This window comes from Chaetodon trifascialis, chromosome 14 (assembly GCF_039877785.1).
Source record: "Chaetodon trifascialis isolate fChaTrf1 chromosome 14, fChaTrf1.hap1, whole genome shotgun sequence".
NCBI classification, from domain to species: Eukaryota; Metazoa; Chordata; class Actinopteri; order Chaetodontiformes; family Chaetodontidae; genus Chaetodon; species Chaetodon trifascialis.
Window position 1 is genome coordinate 3,542,038 of NC_092069.1, and position 26,643 is coordinate 3,568,680.

The 26,643-nt window shown below is 42.8% G+C and overlaps 1 protein-coding gene across 3 annotated transcripts; it reads right to left on the reverse strand.

Annotated features, from left to right (window-relative positions):
• Window positions 1-470: 470 nt before the first annotated feature.
• rab3gap2 (RAB3 GTPase activating protein subunit 2 (non-catalytic)) lies at window positions 471-26,029 on the reverse strand. 3 transcript variants are annotated; one of them, XM_070979281.1, is made up of 35 exons: window positions 25,616-26,010; window positions 24,259-24,344; window positions 23,800-23,917; window positions 23,625-23,706; window positions 22,421-22,468; window positions 22,191-22,266; window positions 21,928-22,029; window positions 21,320-21,419; window positions 20,766-20,864; window positions 18,757-18,905; window positions 18,457-18,536; window positions 17,833-17,925; window positions 17,589-17,728; window positions 17,011-17,206; window positions 16,642-16,785; window positions 15,841-15,923; window positions 15,665-15,729; window positions 15,469-15,559; window positions 13,869-13,990; window positions 13,449-13,662; window positions 13,035-13,132; window positions 12,796-12,904; window positions 12,459-12,619; window positions 12,055-12,229; window positions 11,679-11,861; window positions 11,393-11,499; window positions 11,112-11,178; window positions 10,773-10,843; window positions 10,649-10,684; window positions 10,322-10,396; window positions 8,515-8,730; window positions 7,389-7,478; window positions 7,017-7,241; window positions 6,709-6,873; window positions 471-3,771 (listed from the first exon to the last, which is right to left on the reverse strand). In XM_070979281.1, the coding sequence occupies exons 1-35, from the start codon at window positions 25,722-25,724 to the stop codon at window positions 3,619-3,621; spliced, it is 4,128 nt and encodes a 1,375-aa protein (XP_070835382.1). In that variant the 5' UTR covers window positions 25,725-26,010; the 3' UTR covers window positions 471-3,618. The 3 variants fall into 3 exon arrangements, with proteins under 3 accessions (XP_070835382.1, XP_070835380.1, XP_070835381.1); XM_070979279.1 differs by having other exon boundaries at window positions 3,506-3,771; window positions 10,268-10,396; window positions 25,616-26,029; XM_070979280.1 differs by having other exon boundaries at window positions 3,506-3,771; window positions 10,268-10,396; window positions 13,449-13,659; window positions 25,616-25,859.
• Between the last annotated feature and the right edge of the window lie 614 nt (window positions 26,030-26,643).

Here is a 26,643-nt window from a genome sequence, read left to right on the forward strand (position 1 = left end):
TGCATGGCAGTAACCAAACTGAGAGTAGCTAAAAGCATTTTGTAGCTCAGCAGTTGATAAAAAACAGCCTAATTTTAGAGATTATCTTGAATGTGGCTGAACATGTTTGACCCGGATTTGGAAACGGTCAGACAACCCGCAATTTGGTAAAGGGCTGGCATTGTGATGGCCTAATAACAGATAAGCACAATATTTCTCAAATTGCTTCAGACTTGACTGTTGATCGGCACTTCCACTCTCCTAGAACACCAGGTTTGAGAGCCGAATGGTCCATGGTATATGGCCATGGTACACACATGGTGCATGTGTATGAAAGCTTCCCTGATCCTTGTAAGTGTTCCAATAAAATGATAAAAACTCAAAATATCTAAATTATAAATAAACTACGTTTTATCTGTGAACATGTTACAAGTGACAGCAGAATTAAACATCACCAATAACATTGAATTACCTCAACACAAACAATATCTAAGGTTTTGAGAAACCTCTTTATTCTGCACTGGCTCAGCCATGTGGGAGCAGCTGATGAGGGACTACAGAATAGGTGTACAGGCACAGCTAGTACAGTACTGTCTGCATATATATAAATAAAAAATAAGGTCCATATTTCTTTATGATACAGCTTTTGCCCATTAAATTGAAAGAGGAAGGGGAAATGTCAAACAGAACTCTGATATGGCACACAGTTAGGACAACCACACACTGGCATCTGATTTTTAAAGTTAATCAGATTGAAACTGAAGGTGAAGTGACAAAGAAAAGACATGCACGATTCCTCAACAACCGCCTCATAAATGTATCGCCCCACAATGCTCTTCAATAACACCAGTATTCAATATAATCTATGTATCATGCACAAAAACGGATTGACGGATTAAAAAAGTTAAAAGCCTATTTTATCCACTCTATACAACCATGCATCCAAAAACACTTTGAGACACTGTAAATGTGGAGAAAACAGAATATAAGAATTTGCTAATCCTTCTTAACCTATATTCATTCACAAGCAAGAATGGAGCAAGGTTCACTGCGCGGGCAAAAAGTCCAACAGTTTCAGAATATTCCCCATTATGCAATTGCAAAGAATTTAGGGATTTCATCATCCACAATATAATAAAAGGACATGATTGTATAAAGGATTACTGCATGAGCTCGGGAATCCTTTGAAAAACTACTTCTGGCGAACATAATTCCTCACTGTATCTACAAATCAGTGGACGGAAAAGGACCATCCAACCAGAGTAAAGTTCCAAAGCCAACATCTGTGATGGTATGGTATGGTATGGTATGGTATGGTAGTGGCCATGGCATGGGGAACAACTGGTGTCTGTGGCTCTGGAGGTTTAGCAATCATCTGATGAGAAGGTCGATGGTTCTACCTCTACGTGCCGGAGCATTCTTGGGCAAGATACTGAAGCCCAACTTACTCCCGATGCTGTGCCAGCAGTGTGAGAATGGAGACTGCTCATCATGAGCAGCTTGCAGGTGGCGCCCTGCCAGTGTGTGAATGGGTGAATGCTGGTTCATGTTATAAAGCACTTTGCGTGGCTGGTAAGACTAGAAAAGCGTTACATGAACACAGTCCATTGAACTGTGAAGGCTACATTAATGCTGACAGGTGCATACAGTTTTTTGGAGCAGCACACATTTCCATCCAGATGAGGTCATGTTCAGTGATGTCCTTGCTTTTTTCAGCAAGATAATGCCAAACCACTTTCTGCATGCTCAGTCCCAAAAGCTGACTGAGTGTTCCTAAAAGGTAAACATGCCCCACCCCAATTTTCTTGTATATAAAGTATATTTACAAAAATAAAGTTTCATCAGTTTGAACATGAAACATTATGAAACATCTGGTCATTATACTATATTCAACTGAATACAGTATAAAGATACAGTATTCAGTTGAATTCAACTGAATACTGTATAATGATTGGCAGATCATTGCATTCTGTTTTTATGTACATTTTACAACAGTGGTGGGGAATGTCCGGCCTCTGGGCCACATGTGGTCCACAAGACCGTTTTATCTGGGCTGCAAGGCAATTCATAAATACACATGAATCGGTTATGTTGATGTCACGTCAATGCATCATAGCAAAGTAGATGAGGAGTGTCATGCTTTCCAACAGAAATGAACAAATGATTACTTTTTGTTGAAGTAAAAGGCAAACCAGTGTCTCTACATTAGTTTGTGTGGACGCACTCGCAGTGATGAAAGTGTCAGTTTGCCTGGAATAATTCACAGAGATGAAGGAAAACCTAACATGGCAACTCAGTGATAGCAGTGTGTCTGAGTGATATGGCGGACATGGTGGACATTAGCAAGCACCTCTCAAGCTCCAGCAGCTTCTCAGCTCTCTGCTTTCAAATGTGAAATCATTTGAAGTGAAATTAAAGCTTTGGCAGCTGGAAAGAGGAAACACTGAGCATTTTCCTGCTCTGCGAGAACAAAAGCTGCTATGACTTCTGAATATGCTGCTGAGTGTGAAAACTCCTTCAGACATTTGGTGAGAGGCTCCAGGACATGAAGAGCACACAGAGGGAACATAATCGCTACGCTGTTTAATATGGAACCAGCTAATGTGCCGGACAACCAACATGAAATCACTGAGCTGCAAAGCAAAGACCGACAAGCAGCTGTTTTCAAAAGTCACTCTTAAAAAGACTGAAGAATGACTGACCCAAACCTGCAAAACCAGCTGCAAGAAGTAGCATCATCACTACCATCAGACGCCTCACCAAAGAGAAGCAGTTCCAGCCATCGCAGAGGTTAGTGTCATATGTGTTAAGTAATTTAGTATGGCCTTCGAAGGATGTTTTCCAAATTTAAATGACCCTGGCTGTTTTACAGTGTCCCAACTTTTTTGACGGGGTTGTACAACCCGATTCCAGAAAAGTTAGGACTCTGAGGAAATAAAAACAGAATGCAATAATAATAAACTGTGTTTACAGACAAGCGTTTTACAAAGTGTCCCATGTAGTCATATCCTTTATCCAATCACGTGTTCACAAAGTGGTGAACCTCGCTCCATCATTTGTGAACGACTGAGCCTTTCCAGGATGCCTCTTTCATACCCAGTCAATCATGATACCATCACCTGTTACCAATCAACCTGTTTACCTGTGGAATGTCCCAAACAGGTGTTTGTGGAGCAATCCATAACTTTCCCAGTCTTTAGTTGTTCCTGTCCCAACTTCTGGCATCAAATTTAGAATAAGCATATATTTACAACATCAATGAAGCTGAAGAGGTTAAACATTAAACAAACTGTTGTACTGTTTCAAATTGAGTATATGTCAAAAAGGATTAGCAACTTATCACCTGTTTTATGTTTCACAGTGTTCCAACTTTTTTGGAATTGGGGTTGTATGTCACTGCTTTCAACAACTGAGTTGTGAGGATGAATTTATCAGATTATTATGAGCTGAATAACAAAACACAAACGCTCCTCCATGATAATGCCAAGAGGGTGAGAAGGCCTTTCATGGGGGGCATATAACACTCTGCCTCCAGCACAACTTTCCTCTTTTCATTTCTTTTTATTTGCTTCCCTATCATCTTTCCATCTGTCCACTATGGCCTTCAAAGGTGTCCCCGTCCACCCCTCCCTATCAGGGTCAGTTGTCCAAGGTGAGGGCCTCCACAGCCTCCAGAAGGTGCAGGGCCAGGCTGTACTGAGCATGGTTCTCCGGGAGGATTTCAATCAGACGGCCAACCAGTCTGCTGGTCTGTGACAGGGGGACCAGGGGGCAGCGCAGCTCACTGGGGTCCTGCAGCACACAGAACATACACACATTACAAACAGGCAGCCAGGCCGCTTACTGCAAAACCGTAGAGCTTCCAATTAGGTCAAATAGTATGTCAATACTATAACTGAGGGCAATTTGTGTGTTCCATTATTCCTCCAGTCCCCTTCAAACAATCCAGAACTGCGTTTTCCACTGTACCACATCACTGTGCGCATGTTCCATGGGCTCCAGTGCCCACAGAGAATCACAGTTGTAATAATAAAGAAAAACCATTGGCTGAGAACTGGCACTGTAATGGATTGGTGTCTCATTCTAAGAATGTCTAGGGCGTATGGAGAGTAAAGGCCCATTTATACCCTCCGTAAATAACGGATACGGACGCTTTCGTCCGTATCCGGAGGCTGTTTCATCCGTCAGTTTGTCCGTCGGCTCTGAGCTTAGCCATCCGGAGCTCTCCGGACGAAACCACTCGAAACCACCGGAAGTCGTGGGGGCAGTGTAGAGTCAAAATGAGCAAAATGAGTCAAACTAAAAACCAATGAAGAAGAGAACCGGCTCTACGTCAAAAAAAAGATTCGTCTAATCTTTTTTTCCTATTTCTCAGTACTGTCATTATAATAACCTCGTCTACTGACGCCATTACTGATGCCGGTATATGCTGACAGAAGCGTTGACAAGGCATCGGCTGCCATGACAACGGCTCTGTAATTTACAACTCGACATTGCCCCCTAGAGGACACACTGACAAAAGACTGAAAACGGACGGAGGTATGAAGGCCCCCTACGGAGGCAACGTGTGGGACGGACGGACGGATTTCGTCCGGATCCGGAGGGTATAAATGGGCCTTTATCCTTTTGTTTCGTTTTTTAACTGTTTAACTTAGTGTGACATATATATTTCCATCCTTCACCCTATCTGTTTGCACAGCTACTATGACCTTAATATACAAATATTCAATATTATTAGTCCAGCACTATGAGAGTTGCATGTGTATGCTGGGGGTGTGAGATATGGCCAAAATAATTATGTAAATACAATATAAAGAAATAATTCATTATATTTGATTTTCGTTGGAACTTCCATACAAGCAAAAACAACTGCTTCAACATGATAAACATTCTACATACCATTCTTTCAAAATGGAAGCTTTAAAGTTTCAAGTAAGAGCAGAGATATAATAGAGGCAGCTACACTGTCATCAACACGTCCATTTGCTCGCTGTGTAGCAGTTTATGCACTGTGAATGACAGTATGTTTACTTAAAAGATGACTGCTGTGGTGGAAAAGGTATTGCCAAATCTCTACTGTGAACACATTTCTACCATTGCATGGTAAATAATGTCATACTGCCCAATCCTAGCGTAAAGGCCCATTTATACCCTCCGGATCCGGACGAAAACTGTCTGTCCGTCCCACACGTTGCCTCCGTAGGGGGCCTTCATACCTCCGTCTATTTTCAGCGTTTTGTCAGTGTGTCCTCTAGGGGGCAATGTCGAGTCATAAATTACAGAGCTGTTGTCATGGCAGCCGTTGCCTTGTCAACGCTTCTGTCAGCATATACCGGCATCAGTAATGGCGTCAGTAGAGGAGGTTATTATATTGACAGTACTGAAAAATAGGAAAAAAGGAAAAAATCAGAGGTCTGCGAGGCGGTGGCATGTAAGGCCACTGAATGAAGACCGATATCTAAATGGAGAATTTTTCTCACTCGTGTTGCCCATGCGGGAAATGGATGAAGAAAGGCATTTCTCCTACTTTCGGATGTCCGCCGCAACTTTCGACCAGTTGCTTCACCGGTTCTCTTCTTCGTCGGTTTTTAGTTTGACTCATTTTGCTCATTTTGACTCTACACTGCCCCCACGACTTCCGGTGGTTTCGAGTGGTTTCGTCCGGAGAGCTCCGGATGGCTAAGCTCAGAGCCGACGGACAAACTGACGGATGAAACAAGGAGGGTATAAATGGGCCTTAAATGTGTGTGTGTTTTTTCAAATATGTGCCATGCACCTTTCATCATATCCCCTCCATATCCAACATTAAGACTCCTTGGAGGTCTGTCCTTTGCATGGGACATTTAAAGGGTGTGGGGCCAGAGGGTCATGGAGGATCAGTGGAGGCTGGGGGTGAAATCAGTGTAGAGGGCTGGTGCACAGAGGCATAAGTCTCAGGGCGAGGGGATGGTCAAGGAAAAAGGCTGCACTGCCCAAAAGGCAGGTCAATATTTATCTGACAGAAACTGGTTCAAAAATAAATCTCTTCCACGTAGACCAACCCACATAGTCTTTCCTTGATAACAGGCAGTGGCCATGACATGAGGATACTCTGCGACGTGCACTGTTCAATATTGCGTTGAGAATACGACTTGTGATAAACCAATACTGAATTGTGAGTATTACAACCTCGTTCCATAAAAGCTGGGACGCTGTGTAAAACATAACAGAATGCAATCATTTGCAAACAAACTGTGTTTACCAACAACATTTTCACAAAGTGTTCCCGAGTCCATGTTGGAATATTCTTTATCCAATCATGTGTTCACAAAGTGCTGAACCTCACTCCATCCTTGCTTGTGAACAACTGAGCATTTCCAGGATGCTTCTTTCCTGCTTGGCATGAACATTATAAAATAGACACAAGGAGTTTGTCCATTCTTGTTTTCTTTTCTCCTGGCCTGTATTTGAGACTGACCTTTGTTTTTGTCAACCACGCCTCTGCCCATTATTGGACTACTGGCTTTTGCCTGATGAAATATGGTATCTTGACAATGCATCATACTGCTGCTGGCATTGCTGATGGCTCTCTCTAATTGTTTGCATCTGGGTTGACAATATTTTGGATCAGGCATAATCATCTTCAGGTCTATTTCAGATTAGACCTGCAACCTGTAAACAACATCTACCTTTTAAGAACCCATGATTGAAATGTCTCCAGCAAATAAGATGGCACTGTTGGTCTCTTACCATAGCCTTGAGCCATGTACAGAGGGTGGGGGGCAGGCGGGCCAGCAGCTCCATGGCAGCCTGTGTCTGGCTCTGGCTGTGGAGCAGTGCGTAGCTCAGCCTTTGGCCAGTCAGGACCAGCAGCTGGGAGCCCAGCACATCCTTATCTTCCACCTCTAACATCACCTGGATGATAAGATGCAAAAACACACGCTTAAGATGAAAAGCCAGCAGATTGATTGTTTGACTTGTCAAACACTGTGGTCATCACAAAGGTTAAACAAAAGTGGTATCATCCCAATTTTAGCTTCTGCCTGCAACAATCTTACATCTTCAGCCCGGAGGTCCAGGTTCTGGTTGTAGAGCTCGCAGACAAGGTGCCGTCTCAGGATGTCGGGGTTGACTTGCAACAGGCAGCCCAGCTCCAGACACAGCGTGGGCCACCACTCAGCACTGGGGCCACTAGAGGGGAGAGGGGGGGACCTGGTGCCAGAGGCTAAGCTGTAAGAATCATCTATAGCCTGCACCCAGCTGGTCAACACCCGGAGGAGGAACTGAGTTGGAATGTGGGAAACACAGATGAGACAACTGATATAAATATTGGAGAGAGGATGGAAGGAGAAGACCGTTGAGACAACAAAACACGCTTCAATATGCTAATTTTCTATTGACTTCTAGATATTTTTCAGTCCACCTCTCACCTCTTGTCGTATTGAGATCAGGCATGGGTCCATGTCTCCACTGGGCATCAGCTGGATGGTTGTCAGATCTCTGAAGAAAGCATTCTTACCCTGGAACACACACACACACACACACACACACACACACACACACACACACACACACACACACACACACACTCTTTAATTTAGATTATGAACTAAATAACTGCTCCTGCTCCAAGCTAACACTAAAATAATAACAGTGTCAGTGTACTGGTCGAATAAATGGGCATCTGACATTGAACCATCAAAATAACAACAAAGGATGACACATGAATAACATGTGTGGACATAACTTGTTTCTGCTCTCCTTGTGGATTTTCATGCAGCTTCATGTTGGAGCGCTGCTTGTGAACTTGTATGTGTGGTTAAGTTGTTCATGTTACTCTGGACACTGTGACCTCAAAGCGGACTTGCTCCTGAGAGTCGAGCCTCTGCCAGTTTGAACAGGCGGTCAGTGTAACGATCAGGTTTATAGTTAACGCGAAGTGTAACCAGACAGCATACTACAGTTATCTTCAATCTGATGCATTATTAACACCATACCATAACTAACAACCCTATCATCTTCATGATCTATGAAAAAACGGTCATATATAAAGTTCAGTTTCATTTAAATACAAATTATAGAGTTAAATATCGACATTAACTTGACTTCCATACAAAACAGTGATGTACATCCCAAAGTGACCGGTGGAGGCTGTGCTGCCATCGGCCTCTATTAGGGCCAAGGTACAGTTACAGAAAAGAGCACAAAGACAACATATCAAATGTTGAAATGTCATTGTTTTTTGAAAATTCTATCCTCATTTAGAATTAGTGCATGTCATGGGTAACCTGCACATTGTGAAGGCACCATTAATGCTGAACCATATATACAGGTTATGGAGCAACACATGCTGCCAAGCAGACGTCTTTTTCAGGGAAGGCCTTGCTTATTTCAGCATGATGATGCCAAACCACATTCTGCAAGTTCTACAACAGCATGTAAAAGAGTCTGGGTGCTAGTCTGTGTGTGTGTGTGTGTGTGTGTGTGTGTGTGTGTGTGTGTGTGTGTGTGTGTGTGTGTGTGTGTGTGTGTGTGTGTGTCATTCCATCTCCTCACCTTGCTGTCAAACAGGCTGAGTGGTTTGACCCTCAGAGTGAAGGTCATAGCAGCATGTAGCAAGGACGCCAACAGGCAGTGGTGTTGCACCAGGGGGTAGTGGACGCCTTTCTGCTCCAGGGCAAGCTCTGCTATGGACACAGGGCCCTCGGCACTGCACCACGCCTCCTCCACAGACAGCTCTGGAGCAGAAACCTCCTCCACCGCTGAGTCCGCCTGCATGGAAACAGAACAGACGAAACGATGAGGAGATAGGGCTGTGTGCTTGACTTTAGTTCACAGTAAACTCTGTCAAGTGCAGAATACAACACGTACATATTTTAAAGTCCTCCTCCACTTAAAAATGTGTTTTGCTTATTGTTACATCAGTTGGTTTGAGTTTCACTATATAGAATAATGACTGTGCAGAGTTTGACACTAGCAGGCTATTTTCACATGCATTTGCTGAAGGAGGAAAGTATCTCTGTGCTCACTTCAAATCAGAGTTTATCATGCATATAACGGCACATTTTTCAATAAGGGAGAAGAAGGTGTTTGAACTACTTGGGGAAAAAATCATGTCTTAAAACATGACTGAGGGGATCTTTAAAAGGTACAATGTGTAAGAATTTGCCATCCGTCGAAGGTTGCTCCAAACAAATAGTGGGCAGCATATCACCAAGGTAACCGCTAACGGTCACTCATTAGACTCTTTGGTGTAGCTATTTTTGGCTGTAGCTACTAGCTGCCATTCGGTTAGCCATGTAGCTAGTGGCCCTATTAGCTGACTTGAGTCTGCCAGGACCGAGAGCTCAAAGCACTGAGATGTTTACTGTGTGGGCAACAGAACCAGGCTCAGCAGCCTCCCAGTGAACTCAGCCGGATCGGGACCGAGCACAGCCTCCAAGACCGACCGAGGCCAGTTTGACGAAAGGCATTACAGTACTGAGGTGATGTGAAGCAGCTCAGACCAGGACTCTGACTCCGGGGACAATGAAAACATGGCAGGCCAGGGGCGGGAGAGAAGCAAGAGGGAGGTGAAGCATCACCAGCATGCATCACCAGCGTGCAACAGCAACATCCAGAGCCAGAATATTCAGACATCTAACTCAGAGAATCAAACCAGAGATGGTGATGGTTGTAATAGTGTAAAGACAAGACGGTTTTGGTGAGTTTTGCCAGTATTTTGGTTCTGTCAAGTTTGAATGAGGTGTGTTACGATGAGTTAACTTGGCAAGCTCATCTTAGTTCGGTAGAGGGAAACTTGAATTCAGAATTTGAGCTTGTATTTTACTGTTTTACTGTTTAACATATATATAGAATATAGGTGAAGATTTCCCTTATTGGAATTTTGTGAGTTTAGTCTTTTTTTTCTTTTTTACTAAACTGAAAAAGCTAAGGGAGCCTGTGAAACACAGCAAACTAACATACACCTCCCAGCTGAAACTACAGTGGGCTAAACAATCACAGCATCACCTCCTAAGGCACACAGTGGTATTATGAGACAGAATCTTCTGGAGCTAGCTGGTTAGCATGCTAACTTCAGTAGATTTCTCTGCAACGTAACACATAGATGCTATAACATCAGAGCTGTTACTGTTAATGTTTGTTCATTCATTAAACATTTGAAACTAAACTTTTGACCATATATTCCACATTGTACCTGTGAATACGCTTGCTAGCTAGTAAATCAAAAGCATATCACATGTAGGTGTGGTTAGTAGTGGTGGTGATGAGGTTTCTCCATGCTTTTTTCTGGACTTGGGTTACTTACATAGTAACTCATAAAAGACAAAGGGCAGTGATTTTTAACCAATACTCCAGTCACCTCCATGAGGATCTGCAGAAGCTGCACACAGCAGCCCAGGAAAGACGTCACAGCCTTGTCTCCCATCCCGACATCCTGCATACATGCACAAACATCCTTAATATATGCAGCTTAATACTTCAATTGCATGTGGAATAATCTTATCAATCTTATCTTATCAAATATTGTATTTGTACTGTTTTCAATTGAGCATATGTCAATAAGGATTAGCGAATTCTAGCAATATATTCTATTTATGGTTTACACAGTGTCCCAAATGTTTTGGAATCAGGTCTGTATTTGAATCCAGGGTGATGCTTTAGAATTTATACTGAAACACACGCTTACCCGTCGACATAAGCGATCTTTAGGTGCTTTCCCCACCTAGGAGAAAGAGGTGTAAATATTTTATACGTTGCCTCAGAGACCTCAGATACACTGGCAGACTCTATGCTGTCTGTGCATGACTTACCTTTTCCATGAGGAAGGCTGCTGCTGACAAACGCTTGACTATGAACGTGCTCCACATCATTGTAGAAATACCTGTGACGAAGATTCAGTGAGGAAGTCCGATATCACAGCAATAACTGTCCCTTTCAGAGGGGACTGATTTACAAAGCAGAGACAATAACATCACTACAATAGCATACTCTCATAGTGAGTAATGAGCTCACACATCTGAGCTGGTATTTCACACATACCTGACCTGAAGAAAATTACACCCATGTCCATTTACAAACATATTAGATTAGACATATCATCACATAAAAATATCTGCAAGCATATTAAAAAAAGCCACTGAGCCCCTTACCTAGCTGGATATGTGGACTGGAGACCAGTTTCAAATGTTCCACAGCCCAGCATAAGTATCGACCCTCCTAGAAAAAGAAGCCAGTGAGAGTAGAGGTTTAAGAACAAAGGAGTCTTCATGCATGTTCCTTGGCTGTATGAATACCTGCCCTTCCCCTTTTGGTGAAACTGGCTTATTGCAGATCCCCAAATTGATCATGCTACATGACAAATGAGCAACAACAGAATCCAGCAGGATGATCAGATATGCAAATATGCAAGTATGCATGTGTGAATTTGCACCTCAGGGTCTTTGTTCCACTGCACTACATACTCCCAGCAGCAGTGGGCGAAGAGCAAGTCGGGTGAGAGGGAGTGTGGGAACCGCTGGCACACTGCCACCAACAGCTCTGGAAAACACAGAGGACAGTGTTTGAGGTGGATTTGAATTGAGGTTGTGAAACAGCCAAAGAAAAATATGAAATATGTGATAACATGAGAGCCAATGTGTCATTTAATATCCAAACTCATTAAGATCAAAGAAAATATTTTGATCACATCCAGACTTCACATATTTCTTCATCCTGACCTGCTGTCCTGTCTGTGTCCTCTTGGCTCTTCTCCTCCTGCTGCTGCTTTCGGTCCTCTCCTGTCTTCTGCTCTAGTTTGTCTTCTGCCTCTTTGTCTTCTCTCTTTTGGAGAATTTCCTTCAGTCTCTCGGGGGGCAAGCTGTGCCTGAACACCCACTTGGCGACACTATCGGCAACGCCACCTTTACAGATAGACATGAAAACAATCAAAATATCAGAGAATCTTTCTTACGTAGCCACAACCAGATGGATACTGAAAGAAAAAAAGACAAGGAAGTGAAAGACTAAATGAGATGAAAATCATCAGAAATGTCTTCCTTCTATTTGTAAGCTGTCTGCCTTTATGTATTCCTGAGGATATTCTTCACAGCGTACCTGTTCCTCCCTCCAGCAGCGTTTTGATAGAGCATTGTGCTGCAGCGCCCCCTGCTGCTCCCTGAGGAGGAGGCACCAACAGCAGGGTCTGCAGCACCAACACATCCTCTAGCTGGCGAACACACACCACCCACTGCTCCAACTCTAAGGACACTGCCTCCCATTCTGACTGCAGCTGTCACATACAGAAACAGAAAATCAGTGAGTGTGCTCTTAGTGGTTGATGTTAGGAAAGAAAGAGATATATTGCTGCAGTACTGATTAACTGCAGCAACATCTGACAACATCTGATGCTTTACAATCAACTCCTATTACACTTGTATGTGTGTGTGTGTGTGTGTGTGTGTGTGTGTGTGTGTGTGTGTGTGTGTGTGTGTGTGTGTGCGTGCATGAGTCTTCTCTACCTTGCTGTCAGCCCGGCTTGCGATGCTAGCCTTGGCAGCATGGTGAGCAACGAAGGCAGCCAGCAAAGCAGCGGCAGCATTGTGGGACTGGATGCATGTGCAGCGAACCTGCTGCCACCAGGGGGATACAGACTGGGGGTCCCATGACTCTTCAACGGCCCCTGAGGAGGAGGAGGAAGAAGCGGTAATGATCCTCTCAGGCCTCTTTTACACTGACTTTCTTGGCGGACAGAAAAAGTCAGCACACACACACACACACACACACACACACACACACACACACACACACACACACACACACACACACACACACACACACACACACACACACACACACCTGTCATGTTGCTGAGGGTGATGAGTAGTGTGTGTAAGTTTCGAACAGTCTCCTCTGGTTTCTGAAGCACCTCCTTCTCTCTTTGCAACCACACACTTAGCAACAGAGACTGACAGACAGAGGAAGAGTAAAAATAAAGTTTTAAAGAAAAAGTATCAGTTTACAATGCTAGCACTAATAAAAAAATCATAAAACAATGTTCTTGATTGCTGCCAAACTCAGTCTTTTCCTCATCTTACCAGCAGCTGCTGTGGACTGATGCCAGCCTGCTGCAGTGTGTCACAGACTTTATGGAGTGGACTTTTTCCACACAGACAACCCCAGAACATAAAGTTTCCTGCAAAGAACACACAAGAGCACAGCATTCATTTAGGATTTGTGTCGTGTGCTCCCTCTATGTCTGATGTCATTTTGATTTCTGTACACTAAAGGTTAAATTGAGTTTCTTTTGTCCTCCACAAGGACTTGTGGAGATCTTACCTGTGCTTATTTTACACATGCGTATTTGTTTTATACATAATATTAATTTCAATGTGCCATAATGTGTGAGATGAACAAAATGCTACACATAACCTCTTACTGTTTTAATGGTATCTATCAGGGTGACTGGGTATAGATTAAGGCATATAATGTGCATACATATGTTGCCATACCTAATTTATTCCATTCAGGTTCAGCCATGCGGATCACCCTCAATTTCCCGTCCTCTGTGTACTCCATCTGGGAGAGGAAGGCTTGGGCAGGCAGGGGTGAGTCGGGCGAGTCCTGGGCAAAGGAAACACTGGGTCTCGAGGTGAGCTGGGCATAGCGTTGCAAGGTGGGTCGAACGCGGGACAGTTCATCCTCTATGCCTCTGAGGGAGTCCTGCTGTGTGGGAGGACATAAGAGAGTTTATGATCAGTTATGAGGAACAATAAAGAGGTTTAAGGTGACCACCAAGGAACAGCAGTCACCTAACTGTTAGCCACAAACCTTAAGTAAGCCTGTTATGTAGATAGATAATGTTTGTGGGAGTACCATTAACAAGTTTTCTGTATGTCTATGTGTACGTGTGTGTGCATGTGTGTCCTCACATTCTTAGAGCAGGCCTCCACATCAGCAGTAGAGTGCAGGTGCTGGATGCCAGTGTAGAGCTGAAGCAGTTTCAGCTGTGAAGAGCACAGCTGGATTAATGCTGGATCTACTTCCTCCGGGTCTGTAATGCAGAAGCATAAATAGAGACCAACCATTGGTGTATGAATGATATGCAGGCGGGGCTGCATGGGCTGTAAGACTGAATGAACAGAATGAACAAATCATTTGCCACAGATGGACAAAACTAAATATATGAATACATAAATAATTATAGAATCAAATGTTTACAGTTGGAGAGCAGCAAGATAAACATTTGACTGGCAGCTGATGTGTAACATCAGCTATCATAAGAAGCAAGCCAGGTTTACTTTATCAGTGCTTCATAATGAACGTGCTGATTTCATTAATGCATTACTGTCCGTCAGTCTCAAACCTGGAGTGAATATAATGGGTATTACAACAAAGTAGACAACCTACAGCTTCATCTATCTATCTATCTATCTATCTATCTATCTATCTATCTATCTATCTATCTATCTATCTATCTATCTATCTATCTATCTATCTATCTATCTATCTATCGATAGATTCATAGATAAATACATGTGTGAATAATATATACAAATGTGTAAATATATCTATAAATTAATAAAGAACCACACAATAAATGAAATTTAACATTTATATATTTCATGTTTAAATTGTGATTTACTTAATATTATATTACATAATGATTTATTAATTTATTTCAGTACTTCATTATATAAGTATTTACATATAAATATTTTCAGTTTTGGCCCTTCATGGCTACGGTCTGTGAGCAGACATCAATCAAAGGACTCAATCAATCAATCAAAGGAGAACAAGGACCACGGATCCTGGCTAAAAGTTAGCCAAGGGAAATCCTTTTTCACTCTCTGTATCAATACATTTTCCCTTCCATTTTTTTTTTCATTGATTCACCTTGCACACAAACAAGCACGCAAACCCTAATCTCACACACACAAGTGGCTCTGGCTACAGCCACACTAATACGATCCTCGTCCAGAAAAGCATGTTCGCACTGTTTCAGACTGTCTCACAAACACACATGCATACATGTGCACTAAATATTGATGTCTTAATCCGGACATGCAAATGCTCTGAACATCGACAAGTTGCACTCAGTGTGTGTTAAAAAGGCGTCAAGCTCAGACTCTACTGTTGTATGTACTGTTTTCTACATTGTTTCATTTCCGTTGTTAAATTCTGTGAAACTGACACCACGATGTAGTGAATAAATACATAATTCCAGCTTTTCGCCTTTTTTGGGTTGTTTTTTCTTCTTCAGTTACGAGGACATCCTGATGTATCGTAGACATCACGATTGTTACTGTATCATTATCGTGGCAACGGATTGTGAAAGTATGGTATCATCATTATTATTATCCCACTCTTAATGGTATTAACATTCACATTAGATTTTACATTACATTCCTTTACATTTCAAACATTTACCTAAGGACAATTTTCACAAACCAGTTCATGACACTTTAGTTTTAATGTGGTACATCTGAGAAGAGAAGAATATGTTTTCTTAATAATAAACTGATACTTTACCTTGTTGCTTCAGAGTGTCATGTAAGGCACGTGTGATGTTCGTAAGACATGAGACAGGAACATTCTTGTTTGACAGCAGAGACTCCAAAGCCTGAAAGGGAATGTGAAGACTGCAGTTACAAAGGTGACTGTTACTACTGACCACAATATACCTCTCTATTAACATGTGAGGCCAGTACTGAATATTCGATTGTACCTGCTTCTTAATGGCAGGATGTTTGATATCCAGCAGCACACTTCTGGCTTCAGACTCCAAAATATCTGATATGAAAATGTGATTAAAACCACACAGAAGAACACAGATTCACCGCTCTCTCATCTCATACCATTGTATCTCCATCTTTATTCTGCTCTCGCTCTTGTATCTCTTACCAGGCTCCACTTCTCTGTTCCTTAGTATAGCAGTCAGTCTCTTTAAGAGGTGCATATCTTTGGCTCGCTCGCTTTTCTTGTCACTGAAATGAGGACAACACAGAGAAATGGTGTTTGGATGCACTGCTGGAAGCCCTAATTACAAGGCTGCCTTTAACAACCTGTGGACTGGGGAAGGAATCACTGTAGTGGAAACCTTTGGCTGTAAAAATAAATGATGACCAGTCCAGTTGCCATTATATTCCCTGCCATCAACCATCTCTAGCATGATGCTAATGAAGCTGTTGGCTTGAGCAGGTAAATTATGTGAAAAATAAGTAGCATGTGCCTGAACCTGAGCTATACTATACAAACACAGCGACCAATAACTTAATAGTCGATGCTATCAACACTAACTAACTGACTATATGTTTTTTGTACGGTTTAGACATGTGAGATATAACAAGTGAGCTTTAGAGGTGCTGGACTACTCATTTAAAATGCCAGCTGATCTCTGGTACCTTTGAGGTTCAGTGTGTGTGTGTGTGTGTGTGTGTGTGTGTGTGTGTGTGTGTGTGTGTGTGTGTATGTGTGTATACCAGTGTTTCTAAATTCCGGTCCTCAGGCCCCCCTGCCCTGCATGTTTTAGATGTTACCTGCTTCAACACACCTGATTCAAATGATCAGCTCGTTATCAGGCCACTGCAGAGCTTGATGACGAGCTGATCATTTGAATCAGGTGTGGTGGAGGAGGGAAACATCTAAAACATGCAGGGCAGGGGGGCCTGAGGACGGAATTGAGAAACGCTGGTGTATACCAACCTGAGGGCCAGGTGGAAGGGGATGTTCACTGTCCTCAATGCTCCTGTGATGGGATCAAGCAGACACACCTGCTGGGTGTGGAGTTGCCAACCCTGACTGGTCACACTGTTCACCCCCATCAGACGATAACCAGCATACAGCAACCTGGAAGCGCGCACGCACGCACGCACACACACACACACACACACACACACACACACACACACCAGATGACTTATCTCTTATTGTGTGCTGTTCCCCAGTGTGTCGATCTTATTCCCACAGTGTATGTTTCTGTGCTATGCTAATAATGAAGATGCACAGGTGCTGCTTTTTGTGGAGAAACAGCTGTACATGAACACTTTCATTTTGAGAGTACATGGTTTATACCTGCAGTGTTTGCCCACAGTGAAGGCTCCAACTCGAGGCCCCTGCTGCATCCCCCATACCTCCAGGATTCCCCTGCGGGGGGCATAGATGACCAGGAACAGAGCGTGGCGTCTGGGAAGGGAGGTGGAAGGGGAGAACTCCCGATCACCTTGTTCCTCTGGAACTTGCAGCCAGCCCAACTGAGCATCTCGGTAACCTGCAGTTGAATTAATGAAGTTATGCTGAAATCATAGAGACACACTAACAACTTGCAATTCTGAATGCATGACTGCATCACAACTGAATTTAAAGACTGAACTGAGTTTGATAGACAGCACGAAAGGGTTCAATGTGTGCTCTCGGACTACATTAACACTTCAGACGTGTATAACTGTTGTACATTGTTGTTTATGCATTCAAGTCTTGACATGTGAACCATGGTCACTCAATTCTAAAAAAGAGACAAGAGAAAGACAATATACAGGAAGAGTAAAAATGCTCTACCTTTGCAAGGTCATGCTGAACCTATTCAATTCTTAACAAAACCTTTACATTATTCATTTCTTAGCGCTTGGCCTTTTCTCTCTACTTTCTCTCACCTTTCCACATTCGAATGGAAATGCCCCTGGCCAAGTCCAGCAGCGTCACTCGGCCGAAATCATCCGTCACTCCAGCCAGCATGTTGCAGGGGGACAGACAGATGGACTCACCGTGGCGGCGAGAGTCTGGTAGACCAAATCTGGACAGGAGAGGACAGACAAAAGGACATCAGCAAGCTACTGTTGCCAACATGGAGCACAACAGAGTATTGCTGCATTTGTGCTGAGATGTCATGATTGGTACCTGATGCTCATTGGCGTCGCAGGCTCCACCTTGGGCTTCTGTTTCTGAACAACCTCTTCTTCACTCTTACTCTTGTTCCAACCCAACCATCCACTGAGAGGAAAACAGCAAGACAGCAATGATGAAAAACAGATACAGAGGCAGTGAACAAGAGACAAATAATGAGGAATCCATAGAAGGAGAGGATTAAGGGAGACTAAAGTGTAAGAAAAGGTAATAAGGAGAAGAGACAACACACTTGGATGCACAAGAAAGAGAGTGAAAGGACATTCAAGACAGGGTGAAACCAAACTACCCTCCTGTTCAGATAAGCTGGCAAATACAGCAGCAGTGCAGCATCCACAGTCTGCCATGAATCAAATGCACACACACAGGTGCACCGGACAGTCCTGTTTGTCTTTTAAACTATGCACCGCACACTGTGAGATGTGCTTGTTAGTTAGTTTGTTTTGTTTTTTCTGTTTTACTTTGTCTTAACTGCTGTATGTTTTTGGAAATTGCTATTGAACTGAAATTATGTTTGGTAAAATTATTGTTAATGCATGCAGATAATCTTGCTTATACACACAAGGAAGCTTGGTTTTACTCACATGCATGCATGCATGCACGCACGCACATACACACCTGGCAGCACTGAAGAGGGCAGAGGTGAGTTTACTGGCCACAGCCAGAGCCACGTGAGAGAGGAGAGGCTGGGAGCTTCCCTGTCGACAGACAGAGAAGCACCACAGTTGAATTTACTCTCCAAAATGCATTCAAAGGCACACTGTTGTCTTACATTGTGCACTGCAGGTCATTTTCACCACTTATGTTGGAAGATAACACAAAGTACTTAACGTAAATGCACAATTATGTACATGTATTATGTAATTCTTATTGGAAATAAACAGCCTAACTTGCTCCATTTTTTTGTCACTCACTCACCTCTACAGCATAGTAAAAGCCTGTGTACGGCCCACCTCCCACAGTGACATACTGGCTCATGGCAGGGGGGCTTCCCTTGACTGAAGCATTAAATCCCCCCAGGATAGATGCATTTTTCATCTGGTCAAACACGCATAGCGTCATAATGCCTAACAGCAGGCGAGATGAACGGAGAACAGGGATGAATGACAGGAATTAGAGCAGTAAATACAGTACTTTGCTGTGAAAGTCAAAGAGTCATTCCATTTTATCCTACCTATCAATTTTTTGCTGCCAATACCGATTGTATTGCACTGTCCATGAGCTACATCGGCCAACACACGACCAATGGACCTGACCACCTCGATCATATGACTCTGTGGTCTTCACTGACACTCCGTTACCAGAAATATTCCTCTCCAACGTGCGTTCATTGTGCAACAAATTGGATGAACGATAACTACTGGTGGGGAAAAACATTTTCCATTTTATTTCAGAGCTTCACAGAGATGTGGCTGTATGGATCGATACTGGACTCTGGTGACAGATCTTTTCAGCAAAGCTTTTTATACACACAGTGGCTGGTGTGATTATGTGACAGTGATCCTGCAGTACTGGTCTCCTGACCTGGAACCATTTTTCATAAACTGTAAACCTTGTTTCATTCACATTGTTTGCTGTTTACGTTCCACAGCGGGCCAACGTGCATGAGGCACAGTGCATGCTCGCCAACTGTGTGGAGCAGACAAACCTGGGCTCCACAGTTATTGTCCTCAGCCACTTAAACAAAGGTAATCTCAGCCATGAATTTCCCAAATACAGTTTTACAATGCCCACGGCCCAATGTTTTGGATCACTACCATAATACAATCACACCAATCACACCATACCCCAGGCTGGACCAGGACAGACTCATCATTCACTCTCCTGATGGATTATACATTTGTTATGCATTTACAAAGAAACATGACAAAGTCACCCTGCTAAACTTGGCCAGCTCGCAGAAAATGAAAGCTTGCTTAGCTTTGTTTTCAAAGCCAATAAGATGAGCTGGACCTTTGCCTGCACTGCAACTTTTTTCTCTGAATGGATATTTCAAATGCAGATTTATTCAAAATTCATTTTCATTCAAGCTCAAAATATTTGTGTCCATTGGCCTATATCACTTGATGCCTTGCTAATTACGTCCATGGCATTTCCTTACACTACTTAGCTAGATTTTTTGGTGGACTGCCACTCAATATTGTCAAAATGCTAAAACTATTCCTAAAGTCAGACTAACATTTGATCATGTGATCAGTTATAGCTGACCGACGCATGGAAACTCACCAGAGGAATAATTGTTACATAGCCTTCAAAATGAGACACAACTTACCCGTGCACATATGTACGCATCATTGGTGCGCACTGGCATTTAAACAACTAGCACTACACCTCTGAGCGACACTTTTTACAGTTCTTTAATTCACACCGTCACACTGCCACCTGGTGAAGATCCTAATACACTAGAAAGCAGTCAACTAACCTGTACTGCTGTGCCAGCTGCTATAACAACAAAAACCAGTCAACACACAGCCGATATAGCTCATACACAATCAATTGGTATCAGCGACAAACTAACTATATTCTTTAGTTTAACCAACTAATCCTCCCTCCACCCCCATATTCACAGATGCTACATGTTACATTAATGCACTTTTTTTGGATTACATCTTGGATTACTATTTTGCAAATACTTTGCACATTCCTGAACAAAACTGCACAGCTCTTTCATTTGAATAACGTATTACACAGATTTATTGTTGTCTTATTTCATTGTTTATTTTGCATTTATGCTGTTAGACTTGCAGTTCTTTATCATTGTTCTGTTATGTTCATTGTTATGCCTTGAACACACAAGGCACATGCCTTGTATGTGAAAACCTACTTGGCAATAAACCTACTCTGATTCTGATAAATCAAAAGGTGGTTAAGAAAGAGCCAACAAACGGTGTGAACAAAAATCAATCACTGAAAAAAAAGTCTCTTACCCACACTGCTATGGTCCACAATGGTTTCCATGTCCTGCAGACCCCACTTCTTATAGGCCAGGGGAGGAGGCTGGATCACATCACTGCCTGCTGCTGCCGCTGGATGCAAAGTGCAGTTGTACTACTATTTGATTACTAAATCTTTGACAAGGGATTTCAGCAACCATTGCCTTTAGCTAGTACACAAAACTGGGGTGCTGTGCTTTCACTGTAACAAGATCACTTTGGGCCATGAAGCACGTTCACAGGTGGGAGCACACACTTGCACACAGCACTACTAGATGCTGTGTCATCCAGTCATCTAAGCCTGCATCATGGCAGAGCTTCACAGCTGTTATGGCCCGTACAGCAAACTAAACACTCACACATGCATGGCACGCAGAGTCGTGTTTTGAAACAACTACTGTCACACATTTCTGATATCTGCCACACATGCACACCTGCCTCCCTGAATATAAACACACAAGCATATGAATATAGTGTAAACACTCTACTGTAAGTTGAATGCACACATACACACACAATTACACACATGCTCATACAAGCAACAGTACCTCTTGCAACCTGGTTCCTGCAGGCACGCAGAGACTGAAAGAGGCTGAAGCCATCAATGGTGACCAGAGCAGCACGGTAGAGGATACTTAACTCTTCATGCTGTGATAGGATCAAATCAGTAATTGTACATTTTTGGGATACGGTCAAAAGCTCTGGAAAAGACAGTACACGAATCTAACCTCAGAATATTTGATCACAGAAATGTTCAAGAATTGATCTCCACATTCACTAATACAGTTAGTGTTCAGCATTTTGGGAAATGGACTTATTCGCTTTCTAATCAATCACATTAGAAGATATCACTCTAAAACCTGTATGGTAAACATGTACCTCCAATCAGCAGGAAGTTAGCTTAGTTTAGCTTATAAAAAAGACCACAACCAGAGGGGAAATAGCCATCCTGGCTCTGTCAAAAGGTAACAAAATTGACCAACCAGCACTGCTAAGGCTCACTTGTTGGCAAGTTATAGTTCATTTATTTATTTCTCACCTAACTCTTGGCAAGAAAATGAAAAGGCACATTTTCCAAAATGTTAAACTGTTCCTTTAAATGTGAACATCATTTCTCATTCACAATTCTGACACAACTGCTTGGTGTGTGTATTACCTGCTCAGTTATCCCAGGATGGCGAGGGATCTCATATGTGCGACATTTGAGCCTCAGTACAGGGTCCTCATGCAGCAACTGGGCCAGGAGCAGAACCCCAGTCTGACGAGAAACAATCGCTTTCCCATTTAATACTGACATTCCTGACTATTTATAGAGTACATTGACTGGTTCCATATTCTTTTTTCTGCTAATCATCTGCACAAAAGCACCGCAGTACACAACAAGGAGAGATAACACTGTACTTTAGACTGACGAGGTACCTCTGTGTAGAAGCGCACATAGCCAGAACTGAAACCCACGACTACACATGTCCAGTCAGGCCTCCCTGTGGAGCTCCTACACACACACACACACACACACACACACACACACACACACACACACACACACACACACACACACACACATATATAATGTAAAACCAGCTATTATGACATAAACGTACACTTCCAGAGACATCTCTTCAATTTCACATAATAGTAATTCTTACCTTTTCTGGCTTGCCAGTGGTATACAGATAGAGCTGCTCACACACTCTCTGTAGTGAAAAAAACATAGACAAAGTAGGATGTAGTGTCTGTATGACTGAGCTCACTTCACAGCTCCCTCTCACAGGAGACCTAAACCTATCCATCATCTCATGGTTCATTTCGTTTCCCCACAACCGACGACTCTTTATTCTTCTTCCATTATAGTGTGATGATTAATCACTTCGCCTTACATATACTTTCAGCATTTTCAGTCCTTCTGAAGTTAGTCTAGTTTGACTCTTAGGGTGAATCCCATTTCTCTTTTCTACCCCTACCCCTTAGCCCTACCCCTTGTCCCTTGCCCCTTGAAACGGAGTGCCAAGGGGTAGGGCCGAAAGTCAACCCCTCCAAATTGGGACACCCCTTCGACAACCGCGTACGTCATCAGTAGTCACCGCTGCCTCTTACGTAGGCAGATGCAACAAGCGTTTGCCGGAGATCTCGGGGAATCATGCCGTCTGCCGCTGTGGTCTGTTGCATGGGCTATTGGGACACATGGATAACTGTGATCTCATGATCTCTGATTTCATATAAACCAGTGATGTTAACGTTACTTGGGTTACAACATCCATATAACACGTTAGCACGGATTGTCGCAATTCGTACACAACTTCAGTGGAGTTACAGGCTAATGCTACCGTCACATTCGATTTGTGTATGACATTCCTGCATGTTGTATCCCATAACGCTGTCAATGTAACCGAATATCAGCAGCGAGGTTGCCCGAAGTTATTATTGATAACGTTATCACTGTAGATTATCATCAGGGCTGCCCACAGAGCACCGCTAGTGGCATTCAGCCTGGCAACGGTAACCACGTAACTGAAGCCTCGACTACTATCGATTTTTTTCGGGGGATTTTTTACGAGGAAAATGACCACTACACATTGAAACAACGTTAAAATAGACAATAAAGTGGTTTTCGTACATTTTAAAACTTTATTCATGGAGAAAATACTTCGTAAATCAAAATCTGTCGTACCCCTCCGTTTGGAGTGTGCCTCGGAAAAATCTCCATTTGGAGGAGTACATAGCCCTACCACTTCCCCCTACCCCTCCGTCATAATGGGAATTGGGACACCCCTACCCCTCCACGTGAACGCGCAAAACGGAGGGGTAGGGCCAAGGGGGAGGGCCAAGGGGTGAAATGGGATTCAGCCTTACCCTTCGTCAGTGCTGAGGGTTCCAGTCCAGGACACTGCCAGAGTCATCTCCTCTCTGCCGCTGTCATCTGAGCGCCACTTAGCTGTGAGGATTAACAAACAATAATAACAATAACAGTAATATAGACCTCCTCTGTGCACTAAGATATGAGTGTGTGTCCGTTTCAATATCTGACCTGAGAGAAAGACAGCCTTCTGCTCTCGAGCCACGACCAGCAGGTCAGAGCAAGGTGACAGGGACACGACACAGTCCTGCAGCCAGGGTCCACTCTGCCCTGTTGCCCCGTCCTCCACCTGGAGGGTAAAGAGGAAAGTCAGTGGGTAGACACCTTCCAATCTACTCTACCTGTCCCTTTAGCAAGAAATCAAACACTCATTTAATATTCTACTCCATTCCAAAATTCCATGAGCTGCTGTTCAATGTCAGTTCAGTCCCTGACATTTTTCCACCATCATTCAACAATTCAAATGGTTTCAACAAACACTTTGATTAGAAAATATAAGTAATTAACGATCAAGTGGACTGTCGTCAAGTGGACTGATCAACACTGTACATTTGTTAGCAAATGATACAGTTTTACAATACCAGGAAAAGGACAACGTGAGAATAGATGACAAAATACAAAAGGGCTGACCATTTTGGCAGAAGTGGCTTCCTCTTTGCTGTCACCACTGTCCCATGCTGACTCCCAGTCAGACGTATCCCAAGACAGCTCATTTTCTGTTTTGGAAAAGGGAAACAGAAATTGAATTACAATTAGGTTTAACATGTTACACCATATTTAACATTAATTTGTGACATTGTAATTTCATATGCAGGTGTTATATGGCCGGCTGAAAGATTATTTTATACATGTGGAGTATTTATGTGTGTTTTTCATTTGTTTAATTCTTTATATGTTTTACTGTAAAGCACAGTGATCTTACCTGTGTATGGTATGTGTTATACAAATAAAACTGACATGACCATGCTGACAGGGCAGCTTGTGCAAATGTGAGGACTAATAAATATATAAAGGACTGAAAAAAATATTATTAGAGGGGTCCCAGCAGTTCTGTGTGTGAAAGTGTTAAAACCATCTGCTAAAAATATTGACTTAATACAAAAGAGGAGAGTTAAAGACATGTCATTCTGCCACAGCAACAAAAAGAGAGAGGACAAGAGGGGAAGGGTTGACGAGGGTTGTGCCACAGGGAAATAACCTAAAAATATTCAAAGTGGGTGGCTGACAAGGTAAAAGAACAATCAGCAAAATCCAGGACGTGATCCCTTTGCCATAGACATTTACTATGCTTGATGCCCTGGTGCAGTGTGTCTGGTGGATAGTGTTGATGACACATTCTGGATGTCTTGAAGAACACAGATTAAAGCAACTGAGCACAAAACATGCAAGTGTCCTTTCTGTGATTGTGTATGGATATAGCTGCTCTCTTTTGTTGAGCATCCTACAGTGATGCGTTCAGGTGGGATGACTCATCCTCGCCGTTCAGTGTCCTGCTGGTGCTGCGGAGCACAAATAGCTCGATCGACCATTCGCTTTACAAAGTATTGTCATCAAATAACTTGTCTTGGTAACAACAGTCAGGCCATTAAAGGTAGTTGTTATTCATGGCGTTCATGCAAGATGTTGTTCCTGTATTTCTCACATATGCATGGCACTATTTTGTAGCATACTTAAAAAGAACACCTTAATCAACAGAAAACTGCTGTGCGTTAGAGGGCGGCAGATTGATGTCGCTTAAGATCATGTAATTCTCCCAGCTGTAACCAAAAAGTATGACGTGAACGTTAGTTCACAACAAACGAACTTTCCAACCATTAACCGCCTGGCTGCAACGTTATTTAGCTTTAACTGTTGTTTTTAGTCCTCAGCCCTGCTAGCATTAATTAATCTTAATACGGTGAGTAGCTAGTTCCACAGGTAGCTGCAGGGCTGTGGTCCCCTTGGTTCATAGTCATACGCTGTAGCATGCTACAGACAGACTGTCTACCTGTTTGATTCTTCTCCCCCGCTGGCTCGGTTTTCTGGCTCTGGAACAAATAGTCCCTGACCGTTTTGAGCTCCTGGAGCCGACAAAATTCCACTAAGCTGCAGGACATGTCTCTCGTCCAGTCAGCACCCAAGTGGACAGGGAGTCAGCCTGTTAGCCTGCTTGCTAACAGTCCAGTTTTTGAGGATCAACGTAGCTTAGCGGTTTTAGTCCGTTTGCAAGTCCTTCTATGGTGTTACCTTTATGACAGTCTGTTCACAAAAACACAATTTCTTACTTGTCTTCAACCGTCCCACAAAAAAAATTACCACGAATCTAGTACCCTTATTTTTCCCAATATTTGCAGTTCCCACCCTAGTACTGATGTGTTTGTCACACGCCATTGGCATAATAACAGTGGTGTGCTTCCGGGTTAGCGCTGAGTTGAAATTTTCGAAATAAAAGCAGTGTAAGATTCATTTGTATACAAATGAGGACTAAAAGGATACGACGGACGGAATAACAGACATTTTCTACATTTTAAACTTACAGTATGATTTATTGGTAAGCTATTTGAAAATGTGTATTGGTATAATTTTTTCAGCAGAGGGCGACAGAAGAACATTTTTGTGTCGGCTTGGTAGAGCTTCAGCCTCAAACTTCAGCTGCAGTTTTCTGTAGAACGTTCTAGTATATCTTTCCATTGTCGACAAGTCAAACTCAAAACTTTATTAAAAAAAAAAAAGTCCTGTTTTGTGAAAAGTTTGAGACATTTCTGTGTATCATTTATGGCATTTCCCCTGAGTTTGCACATTGTTATGCTCTGAGTCTTGTGGTTGCTTGCATTTTGGTCTTCTGAAGCAGCGGTGAGAAACGGGTACCTCATTCATTTCTGTAATGTTCTCCGCTTAAAAAAAGGCAGTTCTGACAAAATGGCCTGTGCTTAGGTTTCCAGGTTTTGATGTCAGGCCAATACGCCACTGTACTACTTAACAGATAGAAATGCAAGCTATATTGCTAAAAGAAGCTGTGTTAGAGAAGATTTCATT